The sequence below is a fragment of the Ictidomys tridecemlineatus genome, chromosome 5 (assembly GCF_052094955.1).
Source record: "Ictidomys tridecemlineatus isolate mIctTri1 chromosome 5, mIctTri1.hap1, whole genome shotgun sequence".
Classification (NCBI taxonomy): Eukaryota; Metazoa; Chordata; class Mammalia; order Rodentia; family Sciuridae; genus Ictidomys; species Ictidomys tridecemlineatus.
In genome coordinates this window covers 81999353-82023309 of record NC_135481.1, presented here as the reverse complement: position 1 = coordinate 82023309, position 23957 = coordinate 81999353, and the positions used below count along the sequence as shown (strand labels likewise).

At 37.1% G+C, this 23957-nt stretch overlaps 1 protein-coding gene across 5 annotated transcripts in view; it reads left to right on the top strand.

Annotated features, from left to right (window-relative positions):
- Akap6 (A-kinase anchoring protein 6) overlaps positions 1 to 23957 on the top strand; it is a 499805-nt gene that overhangs the window by 222532 nt on the left and 253316 nt on the right. For all 5 annotated transcript variants that reach the window (XM_021724690.3, XM_040275774.2, XM_040275773.2 and 2 more), the window contains one exon: positions 2338 to 4104. In XM_021724690.3, coding sequence (XP_021580365.2) covers positions 2338 to 4104 — 1767 coding nt within the window. The remainder of the gene's footprint in view (positions 1 to 2337; positions 4105 to 23957) is intronic.

Sequence of the window (23957 nt, the reverse complement as noted above, 5' to 3'; positions counted from 1 at the left end):
ACTATTTTCTGTGTTATTTACACTCTCACAGTGTTTACAAACTATGTGTGAAACAAATGAGTCAAGTAATCATAATAGTATTTATTTACATTGAGATAAATTCTTGAAGGGATAATGGTATAGATTTGAGAGCTTCTGACTTAACTGATGGTTTTTACTTAGCTCAGTAAAAACCTGAGCTAAACTCTTGGGGATGAATGAGAATCAGAGTTAAGAGATGTAAGTGGGAAGCTTTCCAGATATGAAATAACATAAGCAAAGGCCCTGATACAGGAGGAAACATGATATGTTCCGACTATAAGGAGGATAATGTGACTGGGTACAGTTGTGGAAGGGAAAGTGGCATGAAAGAGGCTTCTTCATGCCTGACCTTGGAAGGGTTAGGATTTTTAACTGAACAGCAAGAGGAAGCTACTAAAGAATTTTAAGCAGAGAAATAACAGTAGAAATTTTGCAATTCATAAAGATTAAAATTGGTGGAAGTGTGGAAAACAAATTAGAAGAGGGGACATGTCAGCTTAAAGTAATTTCCAGTGCTCAGAACTTGGACTTTAGGTCAGACAGCCTCCATGGGCTCCTTTTGTACCTTCTTTTGACCCAGGGTCTTTTGTAAACAGAAGAATAGTACAGAGCCCAGAGAAAAGTTCTAAGGATTAAGTGAAAAGGTGATAATAGGAATCAACCATCCCAATTTATGGATGAGGAAACTGAGGCTTCAAAAAGTTAAAAGTTTCTGTTATTATTATTTGAATTATCCAGATATGAATTAAGAGTGAAAGGAGTGGAAGATAAAGGCAAATGAAAGTCTGAAGGGAGAGAGCATTCCCAACCCAAAACAAGCAAATGAACAATAAAACCCACTTAAGATCCTGACAAGGCCAAGTCTCGGGATACCTGACTGAAAGGGAGTGAGGGCCCAGAAACCATGTAGGATCAGGCTTCAGTGGGCTCATCCCAGTTATTCCTCCAGGAGAACAGAGGTCCAGGAATAAAATAAACTTTCACTTTTCTATTTCCTTCCTTTATTTCCTAAAGGGCTTGATTAGACCAAACAGTCCCTTAGCATGATAAGCAAATTAGGATTTCAGGGGTCCATTTGCCCCAAATCATCAATCAGAAATCTCCCTATTTGCTGTGTGATCTGAGAAAGTGCATTAATGGGGTTGGGGTTGTAGCTTAGTGGTACAGCACTTACATACAAGCACAAGGCCTGAGTTCAGTCCCCAGAACCACAGAAAAAAGAAAGAAAAAAACTATATTAGCAATGAGACAAAAACTTTAATCACATAGTTGAAGTAAATACTTGAAACACTTGTATTTTATAGCGTGGAGAGGTTTCTTTTCTTTATTTTTGGTACTGAAGATTGAATTCAGGGGCTCTTTAACCATTGAGTTGCATCCTTAGCCCTTTTTTATTTTTTATTTTGAGAAAGATTCTCTTTAAGTTTTTTTGAGCCTTAAGTTGCTGAGGCTGTCTTTGAACTTGCAATCTTCTTGCCTCAGCCTCCCAAGTTGCTGGGAATGCAGGCATGTATTACCATGCCTGGCTTGCATGGAGGAGTTTCAAATTGATGAGCCTACCTGGAATTATAAACAAGGGAAGTAGGAATTTAGGATCTAACATACACTGGTGGATTTAGGTGGAGAGGGAGAAATGCATGCAGAGGGAGGAGATGGGGCTAAGATGATAAAGTTTTGACATTCATTAATTTTCTCTAGGAGTAACTGTGTATACCTTTGAAAACATGGGACCAAACAGAAACTGGTCATGAACTATTTATGTTATGTATTTGAAATGTCAATAGTTTACCTTTTTATGATTTGTGAATATATATTTAATATGATTGGTTTAATATAATTAATTATTTCACTTTAAAATACTTACTGAGCATCTACTATGACCTAACCATTGTGGTAGGTATTGGTGCAATAACAAAAAACAAAACACATACTCAGAGAGATTTTACTCTTACATTATTTTGTTCTCAGAAATTTTATTACTTAAGGCTTTACTTATGAATGCATATTAAAGGATTAATATACTAGTTTTAAATAAAAAATTAGATAAGAATGGATATTTTGGGTTTGACCTTGACCATTTCTCTTGTGGCTCTATGTTCTAGATGAAATAAAAGTCTTCAAATATTTAAGAACAGGATATGATCTATGATTCAATGAGGTAATTGATTAGTAGGCCTTTTTGTATGTCAAAACAGAAGCAGTCAAGACTGATACATTTCTGAGCTTAATAGCAGCCTGTGCTGAGATTTCATTTGAACAGCAGTTGAGTATGACTCATGTTGAATTTACTGAAACCATTACCATTCTCTGTTTCAGGGCCGACTTGATTCTCTAACGGAAGTGGATGACTCAGGACAGTTAACTATCAAATGTTCTCAGAATTACTTGTCTCTGGATTGTGGTATTACTGCATTTGAGCTATCTGACTACAGTCCAAGTGAGGATTTGCTCAGTGGCCTGGGTGACATGACCTCTAGCCAGGTCAAAACCAAACCTTTTGACTCTTGGAGCTATAGTGAGATGGAAAAGGAATTCCCTGAGCTTATCCGAAGTGTTGGGTTACTCACGGTGGCTGCTGACCCTGTCCCTTCCAGCTGCAGTGAAGCAGTCAGTGAGGAGATGTCTCAGGTATCTCTCTCAGCAGAGGACAAAGGTGGACGGGAGGAAAACAGCGCTTGTGCAATCGAAGAGCAACCAGGCTTAACATCGGGTATGCCATCTTCAGGGGTAGCTCTGACAAATGCTGTTCAGTCACCTTCTGAGACTGGGAAGCAAGAATGCAGTTCCTCCTCCCATCTTGGCACAAAGAACCAACAGCCTCCTCCTTGTGAGAATGCAACCCCCAAGCGATCCATCAGAGACTGCTTTAATTATAATGAGGACTCTCCCACACAGCCCACATTGCCAAAAAGAGGGCTTTTCCTCAAAGAAGAAATTTTAAAGAATGATCTAAAAGGCAGTGACGGCAAGAAGAAGATGGTTGATCTGAAGCCTGAGATGAGTAGAAGCACCCCTTCGTTGGTGGACCCTCCTGACAGATCGAAGCTTTGCCTGGTGTTACAGTCTTCCTACCCCAACAGCCCTTCTGCTGCCAGCCAGTCCTATGAGTGCTTGTACAAGGTGGGGGTTGGGAATCTTGAAAACATAGTCAAAAGTCACATTAAAGAAATCTCTTCCAGTCTGGGAAGGCTTAATGACTGCCACAAAGAGAAACTTCGACTTAAAAAACCACCCAAGACCTCAGAAGAGGTGCCTCCAGGTGGAATACCAAAACAGGCCACTAGTTCAGGCAAGCAAACTGAAACTATGAGGAGCTCAGTAGTGCTGAATGGAATGCCTTCTTGTACTTCCAAGGCCATAGAAGGGCCAGAAACAGATTCTGCGTCCACATCCTCTGTTGAGCCGTGCAGTCAGAGAAGTCAAAATGCCAAATTGTCAGTGCCGTCAGAAATATCCAGTTCACCACCTTTTACTCAGAGCAGTGAATCTTCTGTTGGTTCAGACAATACTTTGTCTCCAGTATCCCTTCTTAAAAAACATGAAAGTAAAAAAGATTGCTCCTTCTCCCCAAGTCATGTTACCAGGAATGGTCAGGTTGTGGAGGCCTGGTATGGCTCTGATGAATATCTAGCACTACCCTCTCACCTTAAGCAAACAGAAGTGTTAGCTTTGAAGCTGGAAAAGCTAACAAAACTTCTGCCTCAGAAACCCAGAGGAGAAATCATTCAGAATATTGATGACTGGGAACTGTCTGAAATGAATTCAGATTCTGAGATGTACCCAACATACCATGTCAAGAAAAAACACACAAGGCTAGGCAGAGTGTCTCCCAGCTCATCCAGTGACATAGCCTCTTCCCTCGGGGAAAGCATTGAATCTGGGCCACTGAGTGACATTCTTTCTGATGAGGAGCTGTGCATGCCTCTTTCTGGCATGAAAAAATTAATTGATGAGAAATCAGAGACAGCTTCATCCTCTGAGAAAAATGAGAGCCATTCCACCACAAAATCAGCTTTAATTCAGAAACTAATGCAAGATATTCAACACCAAGACAACTATGAAGCCATATGGGAAAAAATAGAGGTAAGGTGGTCTTAATCTGAATGATTTCTTACCCGCTTTTTAGAAGTAATGCTGGGAAAAAGTCAATTTCGCCCCAATTCATTAGCAAGTGTATTACTGTTTTTGATAACCAGTACCCCAAAGAAAGAAAGACAGAAAAAGGCACAATGATCACTACATTGTGACATTTGTATCACTTGGAACTGCCCTTGTCAATGTGTTGGCTTGATAAGTCCCTGCCTGGTATAGAATTCTCTATTGATATTGCTCAAACTTAACAGGGTTCCTGATGAATGGTAGACTCCCTGGATATAACAAAATAAAATAAAACAATAGCTATACATACATAAGTATCTCAGGAATATATGAATAGAATATTCCAGTTATCTTAAGTGCTTTTTGATTAATTTGTTCTGACCCCAGAATAGCTTCCCCATCTCTAGTAATTTTCTGTTGAAATAGACCACACAGTTGTAATTTATCAGGAATCTTTGTTTTTCTTTATTCTCCATCCTTGGTGAGACCTTTGGTTTTATGACCCTGCCATCTGGGGAATTGATATTTTGGGTAAATCTGTACTTTTTGAATGAATTGTTAGATGTGATAAAATCTTTGGGGATAGGCTTATCAAAATTCTCAAGGCTGAGCTCCATGATTCAAGTTTTGAGTTGATTTTTTAAGAGACAGCTGAGCCAGAAAGATTCACTCTGATTATTGTGGCAATAGCCCTTTCTCCAGAACTTCACTGGAAATAAATTCATTCAATTTGATCGTTCTTATGGTTTCTTGTTCAGTGACATAAATAAGTATGCCGTATATCATTTGTATAGCATTTTACTGTGTATAAAGCTCTTCCAGAAGAGTTTTTTACTTGACCTTCTCAGCTGTTATGTGAAGCAGGCAGGTAATGCCAGAGTATTCTCCCTTTATATTGATGAAAATAGTAAGCACAAGTTGTTTTTTCTAAGCTGAAATAGTTGGACAGATAGATAGCCAGACAGACACACTGAACCTTTTGCTTGGAAACTGAGACATAAACCATGTCTTCTGAGTCTCCGTCCAGTTTTCTTCTATTACATCAAGTTGCCTCCCTGAAAGAGGTTAGAGTTTCTCCTTCACCAGGCAATTATAAAATTATAGGATAACAGTGTTTAGGAGCCATCTATATTTGATAGAGAAGATTAGGAAAACCCAATGGTTGGTTTGTGGCTGCTATTCCCAGTTTTTCACATTCATTCATTGTTGAACACTATTCTGAGACCAGTGTTATGCTAGACCCTGGGTAAAGAGTCATACATATGGACAGAATAACTGGGAGTAAAAGCAGGTTCTTAAAAGAAAGAGGGAAGAATTAACATAAATATACAATAATCATAACATAATACTAATTAATACAGATCATGTATTTATGTATCTACTCATCACAACAATTCTAATATTAACCCCATTTTATGGATGAGGAGACTGAGGAAGTCTTCTGTAGATCCCACACCATTGACTAAATGCTGTCATGCCTCTCCATAAAGAAGTGGTTAATATGTACTAAATGTAAACAATGTAGTATGGAAGAGAAGTAGTCAGTGGAGCTAGAATTTTCCTGGAGTATTCTTATACAGCGCTACACCTTGTATGGGGCTTTGAAGGATATTCAAGATTTAGACAGATAAGAAAAAGGAAATTAAGCATGTCAGGGAGGAACAGCATAAGCTAAAATGCAGAAATCAGAATGGAATGAGAATGGATGTGGGAGTGCAAAGACAGCTGTCCCATTTGGAAGGTCTGTGATTAGAGAACAACAAAAGTTTCCATACCTGGAATAGACCTGGATGTAGCAAGACCCTGAAGGTTGCACTAAGGCAATTAGAATTTGTTTACCAGGCATCAACAACTTCTCTGAAAGGGAATGAGAGTGGTAATACAAGCCATAACAAATAGTGCTTTTTGATCCCTTATTTTGTGTTTGCTTGTACTGGATATTTACATGTCTCATTCTATTTAAGTTGTAGAATATAGGAATTTTTCATATGAATAAACTAAGGCAGCTTATGTTAGGAAACTTGCTCAAGTCCTCACAACTATTAGGTGCAAAGTTAGTATTTGCAGCCAAAGCCAGCATACTAAAGCAGTGTAGGCCATGACCTCCAATGATTTTTCTGGAAGGTTTAATTGGCAATAATGGTGGTGCCTGGTAGCTCTGGTGGTGTGGAGATAACAGCCTGAGGTGGAAAAACTCAGGGACTGATGTGATATAGACTGAACAAGGAGGCATTTTCAAGGAAGTAAACAGGATCTAGAAAACTGGTTCCAGGCCTTGTCTAGTCATTAAAACCTGGGGTGGCCCTAGCTAGTCATACTTCTTTCTGAGCTTTGTTTCTTCTTTTAGAAAAAGAGATGTTTTAACCAAGTGATGGCTGTGCTATCAACTTCCAATGGTAGCATGCTCTAAATCTATAGTTCTACAAAAATGAAAGCTAAGTTTTCAGCATCTGGGGACTGATAGATGGAAATATTTAGATTGGTAGCTAGTTTAAGGAAGAGATGGGATAGATACTTTTTAAAAACTGTGTATATAAGGTGAGTATATGGTAAAGCCTTTAAGAAGAAGTATCTGTAGGTAATCAGAAATACTATACTGGTTGGGATATGAGGTAAAGGAAGGCAATAAGATTAAGTTCCTTCCTCAGTTCAACCTCCCTTCGCTCACTCATTGCTGAAGTAGTGACGGTAGCTGCCAACCCCTAGCCAACTGAACTTGAATATCACACGCTAGTTTTGGTCTCTTACAAATAGTGACCTAGAGAACTTATTCTTTTTTTAATATTTATTTTTTAGTTTTCGGTGGACACAACATTTTTGTTTGTATGTGGTGCTGAGGATCGAACCCAGGCAGCACGCATGCTAGGCGAGCGCCGCTACCACTTGAGCCACATCCCCAGCCCCGAGAACTTATTCTTCTTGCAGAATTTAGGAGACAATATTACTTAACATCTCTGTACAATATTACTTAACATCTCAGTCCTATAATAGAATTGCCTATGATAATTCTATCATAGGATTCTTTTAATAATCTTTTTTTTTTTTAAAGAGAGAGTGAGAGGGGAGAGAGAGAGAGACAGAGAGAGAGAATTTTTAATATTTATTTTTTTTTAGTTCTCGGCGGACACAACATCTTTGTTGGTATGTGGTGCTGAGGATCGAACCCGGGCCGCACGCATGCCAGGCGAGCGCGCTACCGCATGAGCCAAATCCCCAGCCCTCTTTTAATAATCTTGAAAAAGTAGGTTTTTATTTTATTTTATTTTTATTGGATCTTTTTAGTTATACTGACAATAGAATACATTTTGACATAACTATAAAATAGGAGAAAGAAATATTTAATAAGGTGGACATGATTTATAAAATCATGGATTATATCTTGCTTTAATTCAGTCCCCAAGGTTTTAAAAATATCCTAAATTGACCACTTCTCTCTCCTTCTGGTTTTCCTACTCTGGTCCTAGTAGTTAGTCTCTCCTCTTGCCTAGATTACTGTGGAAACCTCCTAGCTGGTCTCTTTGCTTCTATTCTATTCCTCCTTCAGTCTAATCCCAACATGGATATAAATCGGATGATGTCATTCTCCACTTAAAATGCAGCAACTTCTACCAGTGCACTTAGAGGTCCTACATGGAGTGGTCTCTTAATTTCCTCTTTGACCTTATTTCCAACTGCTTTTCCCCATTTCACTGCATTTCCACTGGCTTCTGTTGTTCCTAGAAAATTCTGGGCATGCTTCTTTATGGTATAGCTGTGGTGGTACCTAGTGTAGAGATATCAGTTTCCTCTGACTATAGTCTTTCCATGAGATGCCCTAATTTCTGATTCCTCCATCTCTTCTGAGTCTTTGATCAGAAATTACTTTCTCAGAGGAACCTGACCATCTGACCTCCCCCACCGCAACTTCCCTCTCCCATCCTCTCCCCTCTCTACTTCTCTTCCCCTTCCCCTCCCCGCCTACCTGCCTGACTGCCTTTCTTTTGTGATTCTGGGGACTGGGGATTGAAGTCAGGGCCTCACATGTGACACTAACACTCTACCACAGAGCCACACTCTCAGCACCTATTATTTAAAAGATATATATAACCCTGCTTTTTAAATCTCTTATCACATTTTTTTTCCTTTTATGTCATTTCTTATGTGGTATTTTTATTGCATTTGTTTCATGTCCCCCTATTAGAATGGGAGCTCCATAATGGCAGGGATATTAACAGTTTATTTTGCTAGTGAATTTCATGTACTTAGAACAGTGTCTAGCATATAGCAAGCAGTCAGTGGAGACTGTTGAATGAATGAAAAAAATCCATCTTGGAGTGGAGGAAACTGAGTTAAGACAAATGAAATTGCAGTAGCACAGCTAACGAAGCACAGAGCCATGCCTTGGGCCCCCATCTACTTTATTCTCCCTACTAGTTAAATATTTGAGAATAGGTGAATTATGTAAAAGAATGAGGATAAATAGAGAAAAAGAAAAAGACTGAGATTCAAGTTGTAGCCCACTGATGAGGCAAGATAAGGAAGAAGCTCATTTGTGAGGATCAGGAAAGGATACATTAAAAGATATCCAGCATTGTTCCTTTCAAAAGGGAGATCAAAAAGAATAAGGACTAAGGGAGAAAAATACAGTAGCCTTTAGATTTGTTTGAAAGAGTCCATGGGGACCTTAAAGAAAAATTGACTTAACAGAGAGTGAGGGTAGAAGCTGGAGTATAGATGTTTGAAAAATGAGAAAAATTTATTCCTAACAGCTCAAGAATTTGGTTATGAAAGCAGCATGAAACAAAGGATGGTAGTTCAAAATAAGACAGGATGAAAGCTTTTTTTAAAACTAAACCTTATTTAAACTAAGAAGTAGCAAAAAAGTTCAAAATGGCTGGAGTGTATAGGTGGGTACACACTGAGACTAGAAAGGAGAGCGTATGGAACACATGGGAAGGATTATAGCCTGACATAAAAAACAAATACTGAATATATCCTTCTTCTGGTTCTACTCTATCAAATGGAGAGTGGTACATATTTTCCTCTTGCCACTCCCTAAATGTTCCACCCTGTCTTCTCTGAGTCATCAGAGCAAAAGGCAGAAGGTATATAAAATCCCACTAACAAAGTGGGACATTTGGGGACTGTGGTAGAATTCCCTAGGATAACAGCTGGGGTTGGTGACTAGTGTCTTAGGTACCTAACAGTTTCCTATCACCTCCTCTCTCTCATGTTTGTGTCTTTCATTGGTTGGTTTCATTAATTTGAAATATTTATTTTAAGTATGTATTCTTTATTCATTAGTAAATTAAAAATTTGAGTATGTATTCTTTATTCATTAGTAAATTAAAAATTTGAACAGATAATGTATTCACATAATTTTAAAACACAGACATTAAAAGATATCCAGTAAATCTATTTCTCATCCCTATCCTCCTTCTTGAGTTCTGACCCCGCCATAGGTATTAATTGCTGTTTTTATTCTTATGTCCTTTAAAAAGTTTATACACATACAAGCAAATGTAAACATATTTGTGAATCAAAAATTTTAAAACCAGGAAATAAGTTGCAGCCTTTCCTTCCCCACAAATGAAAGCTCCTCTGTAAACTGTCAGTTTCCAAGGAAAGGTCCATTTTCTGATTTCTGTGTGAGGATTGAGGGGATTTTGTTCAATGGTGGCTGATTTACTCAGAACCTGTGGTGTGGATAAGTTAATTGAGAATCTTGGGTTTTCGTACCAATGGGAGTTTCTCAATACAAAAAGTGAAAAAAGAAGAGGCAAGCCATTGAACTAGACTCATCTGTCCTGATACAGTTAAGGAATAGAACAAAAGCAATGAGGAGAAAGGAGAGCAGGATATATCTGGAGCAGATGAAATCTAACAGAACGGTGAAAAATTAACTTAGTGTGATATCTAGACATAGATGTTATCAGTAATAGGGGTTAGCAAACTATAGACTGTGGGCCAGATCTAGCATACTGCCTGCTTTCTAAAATAATGTTTTATTGGAACACAGTTGTGCTCATCGTCAATGCATGCTTTTGCCCTGTGATGACAGATTTGAGTAGTTGTGACAGGAACTGTGTGGCCTGCAAAGACTAGAGAATAACCACTGACCCCTGCTCTTGATTAAAGCAGAAGAAGAGGAAATGATTTCTGGTCAGCATCTTTTATGTACAGATTCTGAGTAGATTATTTTAATTAATTTAGACAACAACCCTATGGAAGATCTGTTATTGACCCTATTTCATAGATGAAGAATCTTAGGTTTGAATGCAAATTACTTGCCACACAGCTGCTAAGTGTGAGGGCTGGGATTCCAACTGAGATGCCAAAAGTGACTTGGTTTTCTCCTACAGATAAATTCAAATGCCAGGGAATTTAGACAATAATCATATATGCAGATGAAATTTATTTATAAAACCCATAGACCACCTCTAGATTGAGTAAAGGAACAGTGTGGATTCTTCTTCGTGACACGAATAGAAATCAACTGCCTGATAAGTAGCCACTTGGACAAAGTAGGAAATTATTGATGCTAGGTTAATAGCTATATGATTCCCAGGAGGGCTGGCAGAGTGCAGTGCCAGGAAGTATACCTCAGTGAAGCATTTCAGGTCTGTCCTTTGGGATATAGTGCAAGATCTACTTCTTCCATCGTGGGCTTCCTGCTCATACTAAATTCTCAAAACTTGTCCTGGAAATAGGACTCTATTAGATTGAAATCATTGGTATCATTGCTAGGTGCATGGCATAGCTGAACTCATTTCTCCACAGAGATGTAAATGTCTTCACATCCAGCTTATGGCATCTCAGCTATCGCCCAGTGACTCAGCTGTTGTTGCATTTTGTCCTAGAAACATCTGTAACCCAATTCTAAAAACATCTTTGCTGCCAGCTGGGGATGTCATTGCACACAAATTATTTTGGATTCAGTGCAGCCAGTACTCAGCTGAATGCTTACTCTTTGTAACTGGACTGTGTAATCAAGTCTTTTTCTGATTTTGTAGTAGTGGCACCAAGGTTGCCACCATTGCTCCTGCCTAGAGATAAAGCTAGAAACTGGTGGACCCAGTGTAACATCAATGAAGAGGAGGTTTTGTATGAGATTTCACTTGGCACTGATTTTTACATTTCTTTTCCTATCGCAAAATGGGTCCAGGCAGAACCTATGCTGTCTTTCTATCTTCATTTTGATTTTATAATGACATTAAAATGAAGGTGGAAGTCATAATAAAAATATGCTGACCTGAGTTTTGTTTTCTTTTCTTTCCTTCCTTTTTTCTTCTTTACTGTGGTAAAAATAAAGCCCACATAGCATAAAATTTACCATCGTAATAATTTTAAGCATAAATTTCTGTAGTGTTAAGTATATTCATATTGTTGTAAAATAGATCCTCAGAACTTTTTCATGCTGCAAATCTGAAATTCTGTTCCCTTAAACAAAACCCTTTCTATTTTGTCCCTAGTATTAATCATTCTACTTTTGTCTGTATGATTTTGATTGCTCTAAGTGTCTTGAAGTGGAATCAAGACAGTATTTGTCTTTTTGTGAGTGGTTTATTTCACTTAGCATGATGTCCTCAAGTTTCATCCCTATTGGGTATGATATATAACAGGGTTTCCTTCTTTTTAAGGCTGAATAATATTTCTTTGTATGTGTATACCACATTTTAATTTTTATCCATTTATATGTTGATAGATATTTGGGTTGCTTTTATCTCTTGTCTATCACTGTGAAAATAGGCTGCAACAAACATTTATACGCACATATCTCCTTGAGATTCTCCTTTCATTTCTTTGGAGTATGTACCCAGAAATAGAATTGCTGGGTCATATGATAATCTACTGTTAATTTTTTGAGAAACATCTGTTTTACATCATGGTTGGACCATTTTACAATTCCATTAAGAGAGTACACAGGGACTGAGCATGGTGGTACCTGCCTATAATCACAGTGACTTGGGAGGCTGGGGCAGGAGGATGGCAAGTTCAAAGCCAGCCTCAGCAACCTAGTGAGGTCCTAAGCAACTTAGTGAGACCCTGTATCTAAATAAAATACAAAAAGGGGTGGGGATTTGGCTCAGTGGTTAAGTGCCCCTGGGTTCAATACCCAGTACCAAAAAAAAAAAAAAAAAAGGCCCACAAGGATTTCTTCACATACTTTAACTATTTGTTACTTTATGTTTTTAATTTTTGTTTGGTCTTATTTTGTTTTTTGAGACAGAGTCTCCCTATGTTGCCCAGGCTGTCCTCAAACTCTTGGACTCAAGGAAACTTCCTGTCTCAGTCTCCTGAGTAGCTAGCATTATAGGCATGCGCCTCCACTCCCAGCTTGGTATTTTTGTTTATATTAGCCATTCTAATGGATATGACATGATATTTAATTGTGATTTTGATTTGTATTTCTCTGATTTGAGCATCTTTTAATATACTTGTTGGCAATTTGTATATCATCTTTTGGAGAAATTTGCATATCATTTTATTCTCGTCTTTTGCCCATTTTTTAATAGAGTTGTTTGATTTTTTTTTGTTATTGAGTTATAGGAGTTCATTATAGAGTCTAAATATTAACACCTTGTTGTTATATATATGATATGAAAATCATACATATGTGTGTATGTGAAAGAAACTGAAAATTCAGTCCAGAAGAATAATAAAGAAATAGGAGAACATAAAATCATAAAATTTTTATAATTTTAATAAAAATCATAATATGTATATATTTGCACACATGTGCATGGTTTGCAGATATTTTCTTCCATTCTGTAAGTTTCCTTTTGCTCTATTGATTGTGTCCTTTGATACATAAAATATTTTAGATTAAATGTAGTCTTATTTGTTTATTTTTGCTTTTGTTTCCATATCCAAGAAATCACTGCTAAATCTAACAGCATGAAATTTTTCTCCTAATAGTTTTATAGTCTGTAGCTTTTGTGTTCTCTTTTATTATATCTCAGTGTGGTTATGGTTACTTCTTCTGTTTTTGAGGACTCACCCCCGGCTTTCTTATGGGATAGGACACAGCTTCAAGGTTAGAGCTAAGTCATCTTCTGGACTTTGTCTCCTAAAAAAAAAAATACTGAAGGTTGCTCATTTTTAAAAGTCCTGTATGGACATTATTTACTTGCCTGGAGATTTGAATAAGTCCTATTTGAAACACAATTTTATCTTTATTCACTCACAGAGAAATTTACTGGTAAGTTTTGCAATAGATTCAATTCTCATTTGCTTGATATTTCCCTTATACCAACTACATACTAGTTTTTCTTATGTGAGTGGAGTGGCAATTCTCTTAGGTGTAGATAATGATCTCTTATGAGCACCCTATTGGATTGGAAGCATTTTGAATCTTCACATCTTCTCTCCCATTCTTTTTTCTTTACTCTTCTTCTGGACTTAGCTTTCAATTACTTTCACAAATTTCCCCTGAGAATATTTTCTTCCTTATCCCTCTAATGTTGTCCTAGATACTTTCAGATTCTCAATATGAGAACAATAGGAGTTGGCTCTCTAACAGCATTCAAACTTAGAAATAAGGATCCAGAAAGTCAAGGAGTTGATTAGATAAAAGATAGAAAACTAGAATTCAGATTAAATATCAGGTAAAAAGCTACATTCATAAAATATTGACCAGACTCAACTTTGTAATTATAATCAGAAGATTCGAGATTCCTGAAGGATCATAGATTGAATGTGAATTGACAATGTGGATGATCATTCAGCAAAAGTAGATTACTGTAGGACTCTAAATACTCTTTTTATTTCAATTGTGCATAACCAGAAATTTTGTTTTAGATTCTGGGCTTGGAGCTTGTAGATATGGCAACATAATTCAAGTTTCTATGTTCTTACATAAGATAATATTTGATAAATGTCAAGGGAAAGTCATATGAGATAGAACAAGTATAGCTAGAGCAAGCCTCATTGAAGAGGGAGTACTTGAGCTGGGCCTTGAATAATGAATAGAATTTATATAGCAGAGATGAGGAGAAGGAATATGAGTGATATAAGCTTTGACACAGACTAAAGTTGAGGGCAAAAATAAACAAGGTATGTTCAGGAAGTAGTAAAAGAGATTCTGTGTTTTAGAGAGCAAACTAAGCTTCTATTAAAAATTAAGAAAAAACCCCCACAAAAACCCAAAGTGCAGTAAGATAGAAGTCTCTTTCTCACTTAACAAGAGACAGACAGTCCAGAGAAGACAGATGACAACTAGAGACCCAGGTTTCTTTTCTCTGATGCTCACTATACCATTCTGCATTCCAGCTCATGAGAAGGAGGAATAGAGGGGAGCCAACTTCTCTGCAGTTATAACATGGAAGTTTCATACAACTTCATTTTTACTGACATCCTATTGGCCAGGCATTGTCATATGTCATCACCTAACTGCAAAGGAGTTTTAGAATGAACCACTAGGTTATGAATATTGGGAGGAGAATGTCTCTTAAACTAACTTCTGATTAGAATAAAGTTTGTTAAAAGGAAGGGGAATATAAAGCTAGAAAGAATTGGGCCAAAATAGGGTCATTGAATTCCAAGTATTTGCATAGCAATGCCACAAAATAATTATCTCATGAATTCATGAGTGTGAGTATATAAGTGAATGAGTGAGTGAATGTGTCATTGAGTTAGAAGTTTATCTTCTAGACCAGGATTACAAACTAAAAGGACTCTAAAAGGCCAGGCAGATGATAAAAATTATATAACCAGATGTAAAAGGGAAGCAATGGACCGAATCAACTGGATGATGTTTGACATGCCTAAAGGGCAGCCACTGCTCAGCTTCAGATGAAAGTTGCACAGGATTGTGGGCCTATTTGGCAAGATCTTGCAGCTTTTTAAAAAAAACTAGAAAATCTGGGTTTTATGTGACATCTTCCAATTTTTAAATGTTGAGTCTGAACAATTTTAAACAGGCCTAACAAAACACACCTGTAGAATACATTTGACCTTTAAGTCACTAATTTGCAACCTTTAATAGGAAGCTACATAAAAGTTTTGGTTTAGAGAGTTGATAGTTTAAGAAGATTAATCTGGTCATGGTATGCTGGCTGGATGCACCTCTAAGCAGTGGTTCTCAACTGTGGCTGCTTATTATAATCACCAGAGAGCTTTTAAAAAAGTCTCAGCCTCTGGCTCCACCCCAGGGCAATTAAATGTGCTCTTCAGGCAATTGCATTGTGCAGTCAAGGTTGGGAGCTAGTCCTTTAAGTCGAATTTTGAAGGTTATTGCTATATTCCGGACTGTGTGGTAAAAGGGTCTGAACTGTGCTTCTGGAAGCAGACTGAATAAAGAGGTGTTAGATAAATTAATAAAATTTTGTGCCTGTTTTAAAAAAAGAGAATGGAAGAAAGTCTAAAGAATTGAGATTTCAAGTTAAAATTTGGGGGCTGGGAGATGAAATGTTCCAAGGGACACATGAAATGAAGATACACAGTAACTGGGGGAAAGGTAAATGTTATCTTACATGCAAATTCTGTGGCCCAAATCCAAGTTGAGAATTCTAAGTCAGCATAACATTTTTAAAGACAAGCCTATAAAATTCTTTTTAAGAATAATTAAAAAACTGTTTTGTGTATCTTTTGTTTGTTGCAATGCCAGGAAAAAATATTGTGAATTAACATTGCTAATAGATTTTTCTGAGTATGTCAAGTCATTGCTCAAGGTTGGTTGAAAAGAACCACAGGGATCCAAAGCAATGCCTTCTTGGTTAACACAGCAAAGCCTTCTTTTCATTCCATTGTCAGTTTTGTTTCTACAAAGCCTTCACTGGGTCTAAAAGGCTTTATCAGTGATGATTTAGCTCCACCGTGAGGCTGTATCTGATCACTGCATCTGGTTTTTGCCCTGAAATTTATGGGCAAGATAGTCTGCTTTTTTTGTGTGCAGTTTTAAATATCACAATGAAAATATCAAATTCTTTGTTATGTTCTTAGCGTGGAAGGGCTATGACTCAACAACATATTGTGTCAAGGTGATAACAGTGCCTAATTGCATTTGATAACAAACAGTTCTATGGTGATGAAAATCTCAAAAAGGGATAAACTCAGTCCTACATTTTTAAATTAAAATAAAATAATTCTTAGGAAATTGGTGAATTATTATTTATCTTTAAGCTTAAGGTCATAACTTGTTATCCCTGGTGGGATGTATTAGAAATATAATGAAAAGCCAAAAGGAAATCTTGGCAAAAGAAAATCTTATTTTCTACTTTCAATGCATTAGACAAAATGCTAAGGAGTTTATTCATTTAATACTCTATCACGTTGACTTTTCAAAAAAATCCCTCCTTGATGCAGACATGTTATGTCTATATTTTACCAATGAGGAACAAAGTTTTTAACTTATCTAAGGGTATAGGACTTGAAGATAGGAATTTGGGGCTTAATTATGAAAACATGAATAAGTCACTTAAAGTTTACTATATAAGCCTTATAGTTTTTAAAATTTTATTTATGTTTGTTATGTCATTATACCAATTATGTGAAATTACAAAGAGCAAAGGCTCATTGTAGACTTTAAAATTTACATAGATTTTAGTTTTATCATCGTTATGACTTTTTCTATGAATCTAGGGAACTAGCATCAATTATATTGAAAAGAACTAGAATAAGAACCTTAATTCTGCCCCTAAGTATCATTGTAGCCTTGAAACAGTCTTTCAAGCCTCAGTTTTAAGTAATAAACAATAAAGGAATCACATTGCTTGATCAATAAATACTTCTTAATTCTGAAGTTTTATGTGAGATTGAGTATGAGGTATAATTAACAAAAGCAGTGATTTTTCTATAAAATATTCATTGGACTATATCACTACAACATGGATAGCTTTATGTTCCATGGAATTCTGCATGAATTCCCCTTAGAAGATTCTTAATGGTAAGCGAATGTGAGGTTGAGACATTAACGAGCCTGGAGGTATGAAACTATTCATGCTGCATTCTTAGTACTGTAATATGACAAGAACCAGACATGCTAGAGGAATTTGGGGCCTGGTTAGGGTTAATAAGATACCAAAAGACCAGGACCAATGGTGACAGTAAACAAGTGAGTAACCCAGTATGAATTAGATATGGATTAGTCTGAATTTATGGCAAGTTAAGTTCAGTTAAATGAAGCAGATTGGAAACATTCATCTTGGTGGATTTGACGTTTTGATGTTATAAAATTACCCATCAGCACTGCTGCTTGTCCTATATTCAGATGACATGGGGAAATACATTCCAAGAATGTGGGTTCTCTGTCAAGGGCATTCATGATGTCAGACCATGTCTGAGGCTGATCTTACTATCTAAAGATGACTGGTCCGGATTTTTGCATGGTGAATAAGCAACTTTATCCGGGAAAAGTGCTGCCTGTGAACTCAGGCCCTCATGCCTTACATTCTTCAGGTTGATAAGGCTTAGTATTTTCCTTCTTAGGAAGCTAGCGGCTTTACCACTGGCCTTCATGCTTTATCTAGGAATAAAGGAAATTATTAGTATTTTATCTTTTTAAAACTTTAAGAAAATCACACAGCAAAGGTATCACTTATAGGTGGTACTCTGAAATTCTGGTTTTTGGGTTTTTTTCCCCCTGAGAACTTAGAACTACATTCTATGAATGTATGTGTGGGGGAGTGGGAATCCAGCAGGCAGGCAGAGGCGCAAGTATATGTCACAATTGGCAATCTAGTATTCTTTTTTTTTCCCAAAACAAAGATGACAAGTTCAATAACAATAGTTTAGTTTTTTTTATTTTCTATAGTTTAGAGAAGACTACTATTCCAAAATAAAGTTTCACTAAAGCTATTTTATCTTATCCTCACTACATCTCAAGTTTCATGCTGTTTCCTGCATGCCATCGTATTTAAGAGACAATTATTAAGCAGGATCTTAATGGGATGCAGGACCTACTTTTTTCTCTGACACACTTTTATACTGGGGAACTATGTCTGGAAAGGACTCCAAGAAAGACACTTGTTTAAGGTACCAAAAAGATGAATATTCAGAAAAGGAATATTCAGAAAAGAAAAAATAATTCCCTAGGAAGAGAATTCTAGAGCAACGTATATTAATGGGTGAGGAAGCTTCTTTGGTGCTGGATGGTTGGGAAGCAGGGTGGCAAAGAATGTGGGCTATGGAACCATATTGTCTAAACCAAGGCCTAGCTCATCCACCTCTGTTGGGCTTATCACCTGCGTTATTTTGAAAAAGTGACTTGACCTCTCTGTGTTCTGGTTTTATCTTCTGCAAAACAGTGTTTAAAAAGCCTTATCTATCACATAGAGTTGTGATGACTAAATGTATTAAAATGTATAAAGAACATAGAATAGTACCAGGCATTTAATAACCATTTGATAAATGTTAGCTCTTATGGTGGTGGTTGCTGCTGTGGGAAAGGAGGCGTCCAGTTTTAGCAGCTGCTGTATATAGATGATTGGGGTATTTTGAGATAAAAATGCCCCCACCCTGTTTTTCCTCTCACCTTCAGTCAACTCCTTCAGACTTCTAAATAACCCTATCCACAATGGTCAAAGTCACCCTTTCCCCTTCTTGGGACCTGTAATGGCCTCCTCTGGAGGTTCCTGTGCCCTCTTCTTTGTTAAACTCTGAGCCTCCAGCCTTGACCGATGATTCTTGTATTATACTAGAGATAATTCTTCTCTAATTGGCTTAATAATTTTAGTTGGTGCACTGCTATGACATCTTAGGAAGTTTATGTAGGGGAATTTATGCTATGAATGTAAGTTCAGCCAAATACAAACAATATTCTGATTTATAATATTATCACACATAACCTTATAAATAATGTGTACTTATATATAATTTGTATTTACACATATTTGAAATATTCATTTATAATTACATGCTTACAAATAATCATTCCCATAGCTAATTTTAACCAGAGGGAGGGTCATAGTATATTATGTGAGGAAAAGGGAAAGACCTCTAATAGATTTAGAACTGTCCCTGAAACTACTGACTGATAAGTATGGAGAGATTAAGAAAATGTACTTCAAAAGTAGCAGAAATTGAGATGGTTTGTTGGAGGAAGCATTTGAGTGGATCATAAAGGATATATAGGGTGAGCAGATTAGAAGACACTGAGAGGGTATAAGGAAGACCTAAAAGATCAGTCACTTGTCTAACTAGAAGGAAGAAGGTAAATCATCTGAACATCTCTGACTTTGAAGGAGGTTATATATGCAAGAACCATACATGTTAACAATCAGAAAGACATGAAAAAACAATAGCTCAATACCTTCATTTTACAACTGAAACCTGTCTCTCCAGTCCAGAACACTTCCTATTACAACATCCCATCTTCAGATTTACCAGATATTGCAAGCTTGTCACAAAGGAGCTGCAAGAACTCCCCACCCTCCAACATCAACACTAAAATATTCCTAGTGTTGTCTCTTTATCTTTGTAGCCCTGATAGTCTTTGAAAAGATTTCTCTTCTCTGAATTCACTTTATGTTTAAAAATTTCACAACTGATTTTGAGACACAGCCAGAACAGAGACAGACAATGGAGAGAGGGGCTGGGGTAGAGGAAGATGAGTGCATCCATGTCTCCAGTGCCCTGCTATTGTTGCCTTCTCTGACTAAGTCCTGTTCGTGAGTTACTCGCTCATACTATCAGCCACCTTACTGGATGCTTTTAGTGAATCACAAAACCAAATTCATGATATCTAATATCATGTTCATGATTTTCCTTCAGATAATTCCTCCTTCTGAACTTCTTATTCCTTCTTTCTGGGAATGTTGAAAGTTATCTCAGGTTCTAACATCTTTCTCATATATCCTATTCAACTGGTCTTGTCCATTCTCCTCTCAAGCACTCTCTGTATCTTGGCATATTCTCTCCACATCCACTGACGATGCACTACTCTAGCCTCATGAAGTTCTTCATAGAATGCTATAACAGCCTTTTAATTGGCTTCTTTGCTCCCAGCCTTACAACTGGAAATTTCTTCTTTGCACTGCAGCCAGAGTGAGTATTCAAAGATGGCAATCAAATTCTCTCATTCCCCTGCTTCAAAATTTCAGCAGCTTCCCATTGTCTTCAACATGATGTCCAAACTCCAGAACATGTCAAATATGGCCTGGCTCTTGGCCAGTTTCTCCAACCTAAGTTTTCATTGCTTTCCTGTTCACCTGTAGAGTGTTAGCCATGCTCAAGCTAAGAGTTCTCAGAACAAACTGTTTGTTCTCTCTTGGGCTTTATTTGCTGGGAATATTCTTCTCTGTTCCTCCCAGTCCTCTTTGCTCTTTTTCTGAATTACTGAGACTTATCTGCCAGGGATCAGCTTGGTTGCAGTTTCCTCCACGAAGCTCCCCTGGATGCTTCAATGCTAAGTTTAATGCCTTTCCAATGGCCCCTGAGCACTTGGGATTATCTAGATCAGAGGTTCTGAGTGTAGTCCAGGCATCTCAGGGACTTCAAAGACCCCTTTAAAGGGTCCACAAGGTTAAAGCTATTTTCATATTAATACTAAAGTGTTTTTTTGCTTTTTTATTCTCATTCTGTTTACAGTGGAATTTTCCAAAGGCTGCATGATATGTGATGTTGTAATAGATTAAATGCAGAATTAGCAATGGAAATCAGTTGTCTTCTATTGAGCCAGACGTTCACAGAATTTACATACAGCTAACTGCCACTCTTTCCATTATTTTGTAAAAGCATAGTTACTTTTCATAATAATACCTTATTTAACACATAATGAATTATCATCATTTTAAAATTAATGTATTTTTAAAAATTTCTAAAATGAAAATTGATAGACATAACTCAAAGAAAACAAAAGTTCTTTGAGTCTTCAATAATTCTTAATAATTCAAAGGAGTCTTGAGACTGAAAGTCTGAGAAGCACCGATCGACATTGTCATACATATCACATTTTATATCTACCATTGCACTGAACTCTTTAAGAATCTGGGTCATTAATAAGTGAGGCATAGGCTCTAACACAATTTCTTATTCATAGTTAAGTCTCAAACACTTTTTTAAACAAAGGAACTAATTCACATGTGTGCATATTTGTGCATACATATGAAGTTTGAACAAAAAAGGCAATTTAATCCTTACTTCAATTGGCCTAGAGCTACTCAATCTTGATAGTATATAAATTTACTAAACAAACAGTATTCTAGAATTTTGTTAATCCTACTTCTGCTCCCCCCCCATTTTTTTAAACTTCAATCTTGTCTAAAAGATGACTATGAAGGCTTTAAGATGCAAAATTAGAGTTTGATAGTTGAGAACACAAAACCTAACTTCTTCTGGCTCTGCTTCCTGTGGGTTATGTGTTATCAGCCAAGCACAAAACCTTTATGAGCCTCATTTTCCTCACCTGTAAAATGGGATGGTGGGACGCTTTGAACTAGAGTGAGTATAAGGATCTTTTGAAGATTGGGCATTCGTCTCATTTCTCCTTTCCTATTTTCTGTCTTTACTCTCCTGATATTGTACTGGCAGAATTAGTACTCTTTACTGACTTGCTGCCCTGGCCTTCTCTGAGAGGAAGTTGGCTGTAGCATTTTCTTATTCTTTCAGTATAATAATCTTTGCACATGGAATTTCAACTTAAAAAAACAACTTTGTCATTATTAAAGAATGGTATGCTTCCTAGAGAAAATTTGGATAAACAGTAACTCAACATCACATATAATCCTTTGAATAACCTTAGTATTCTACATGCACTCCCATCTAGCCATGTACATTCCTATTCTAGATACTTGATTTGTCTTACCTATCAGGAAAGTAGTTAGAGCTAATCTAAACCCAGGATTATAACAGCATGTTCAGCTCTGAACTTCAGTGTGGAGGAGCCAGCCCTTCTCATTAAAACTTCACAGACATGTTGGGAAATGTTGTTTATTGAAAATGATTGATTAGACCCAAAAGGTGGGGTTGGGCGGGGAGACTTTGAGCTGTAAGAAAAAAGATCAGGGAGAGAGATGAGAGAAACCAAGGAGAAGGAAAAAGTGGACTGAATAACCTGGTTGGGAGGGGGCTAGGAGAAGGGGAGAAGTAAGAGGCAAAGAGAAACAGAAGCTGAGAAGGAAAGAGAAGGTGGACAGAAAAGGGAGAGGACAAAGTACAGAAGGAATGACCTAAAACGGGGCTGTGAGAGGAGTGGTTGAGTTGTGTGACAGGGGCTAGGGTTCTCACAGAAGCTTAGACAGCAGAGGATGTGACTGTCCTTTGTTTTTTCTCTGTGGACCTCATGAAAGTAAGTCTGGTTAGAGAGAGAATATGATCTGGTGTTCCAATGCTTGAACTCGGCCTTTCTTGCTATTTCCTGCTTATAGCCTTTTTACCTTTATTCTGGAAGAACTTTATGAGGAATATTTTTATATTCTAAAGCCATCCCATTCAACCTTTAGAAAAGAAGCTAAATATTTAATAAGGCATTTCAGTATTTGAGTTTTTGTGACATCAGAGTTAACACTACCTGAAACCACTTCCCCTTCTCTTCAGTCTTTGTTCTAGAAGGACACACCACATCATTTCTTTGGGGTGGGATTTTATAGGCAGGAAGATAGGTAAATGAATAAGGTGATAGGATCCAGAGCACTACTTTTAACTCCTTAGCACTTCATTTTGAGCCTCTGGGTCTTGGGAGCATATTAAGTACTTAGATAAGTGGTTAGGAAAAGGCAAAATGCATTTGAGTGCTGTTGTATGCAAATTTAAATTAGACATTTCTTATTGGAATTCTGCATATAATAATTATGTGCAAAATGCAAGATTAAATATATATGTTGTTAGGTATACATAACAAATCTCAAGACATAATGTCGCTTCTAAACGGAGTTCTAATTGACCAGTTTTCAGTGCTGAAATAAAGCAGTGAGTATGATATCCTTTAGCTATTACTCAGTGGTACCCTGTTGCTAATCTAAAGACTTGCTCCAAAGAATATGGCCTGTTTAGGAAACTTATCAGATTATTTTTAAACTTGTGGCTATTAATAAAGAACTATGATCACTTCCAGACCCACTGGGGGAGTAGGGAGGCAATAAAATTCTTACTGTTCAGATGCTATCCTCCTCTTACTTTCTGATTGATGATGTGAGGCAAAAGTTATTACTCCTTCTCTGTTATCCTTTAAATCTTAAATGTCTCCAAAATGCTCATGTATCAAAGGCTTGGTCCCCAACATAGTAGTGTCCAGAGGTGGAACTTTGAAATGTGATCAGGTTATGAGGATTCTGATCTCATGAATAATCAATCCATTTACAGATTCATAGTTTAATGGGTTATTGGGAAGTGGTAGAAGTTTTAGGAGGTAGGCCTAGTTAGGTCATTGGGTTGTGTCCTTGAAGGGTATATTTTGTCTGTGGCCCCTCTCTTTCTTTATACTTCCTGGCCACCATGAAGTGAATAGCTTTGTTCCACCATATTCTGCATCCAACCCATGATATTCTGCCTTGCTACAGGCCTAAGTGATGGGGCCATGTGACCATGGACTGAAGCCTCTGAAACTGTGAACCCAAATAAATCTTTTTCTTTTTAAGTTCCTTTTCTCAGGTATTTTTGTCACAGCAACAGATAGACTAACACACTTCTGAATCCCTAGAGTTCTTGTTGGTACTCCTTAGGTTCTAGTCACATAGGGACTTCTCTCATCCATCTTTTCTTCAGCATCTACCACAGTGCTGGACTTAGTAAATAATCAAACATTTTTTTGAGTGGAATAGAATATCAAACTAGAACTTATTAGGAATGATTTTTAAAAATCATTTATCAAGCCCTTGTTTTACCTCAGGCTTCAATATATTTTTCTCTTGTTGTTCTCATGTAACCTCAAGGTGAATATTATTATATCTTATAAATGAAGAAACTGAGGCCTAGAGATTAAA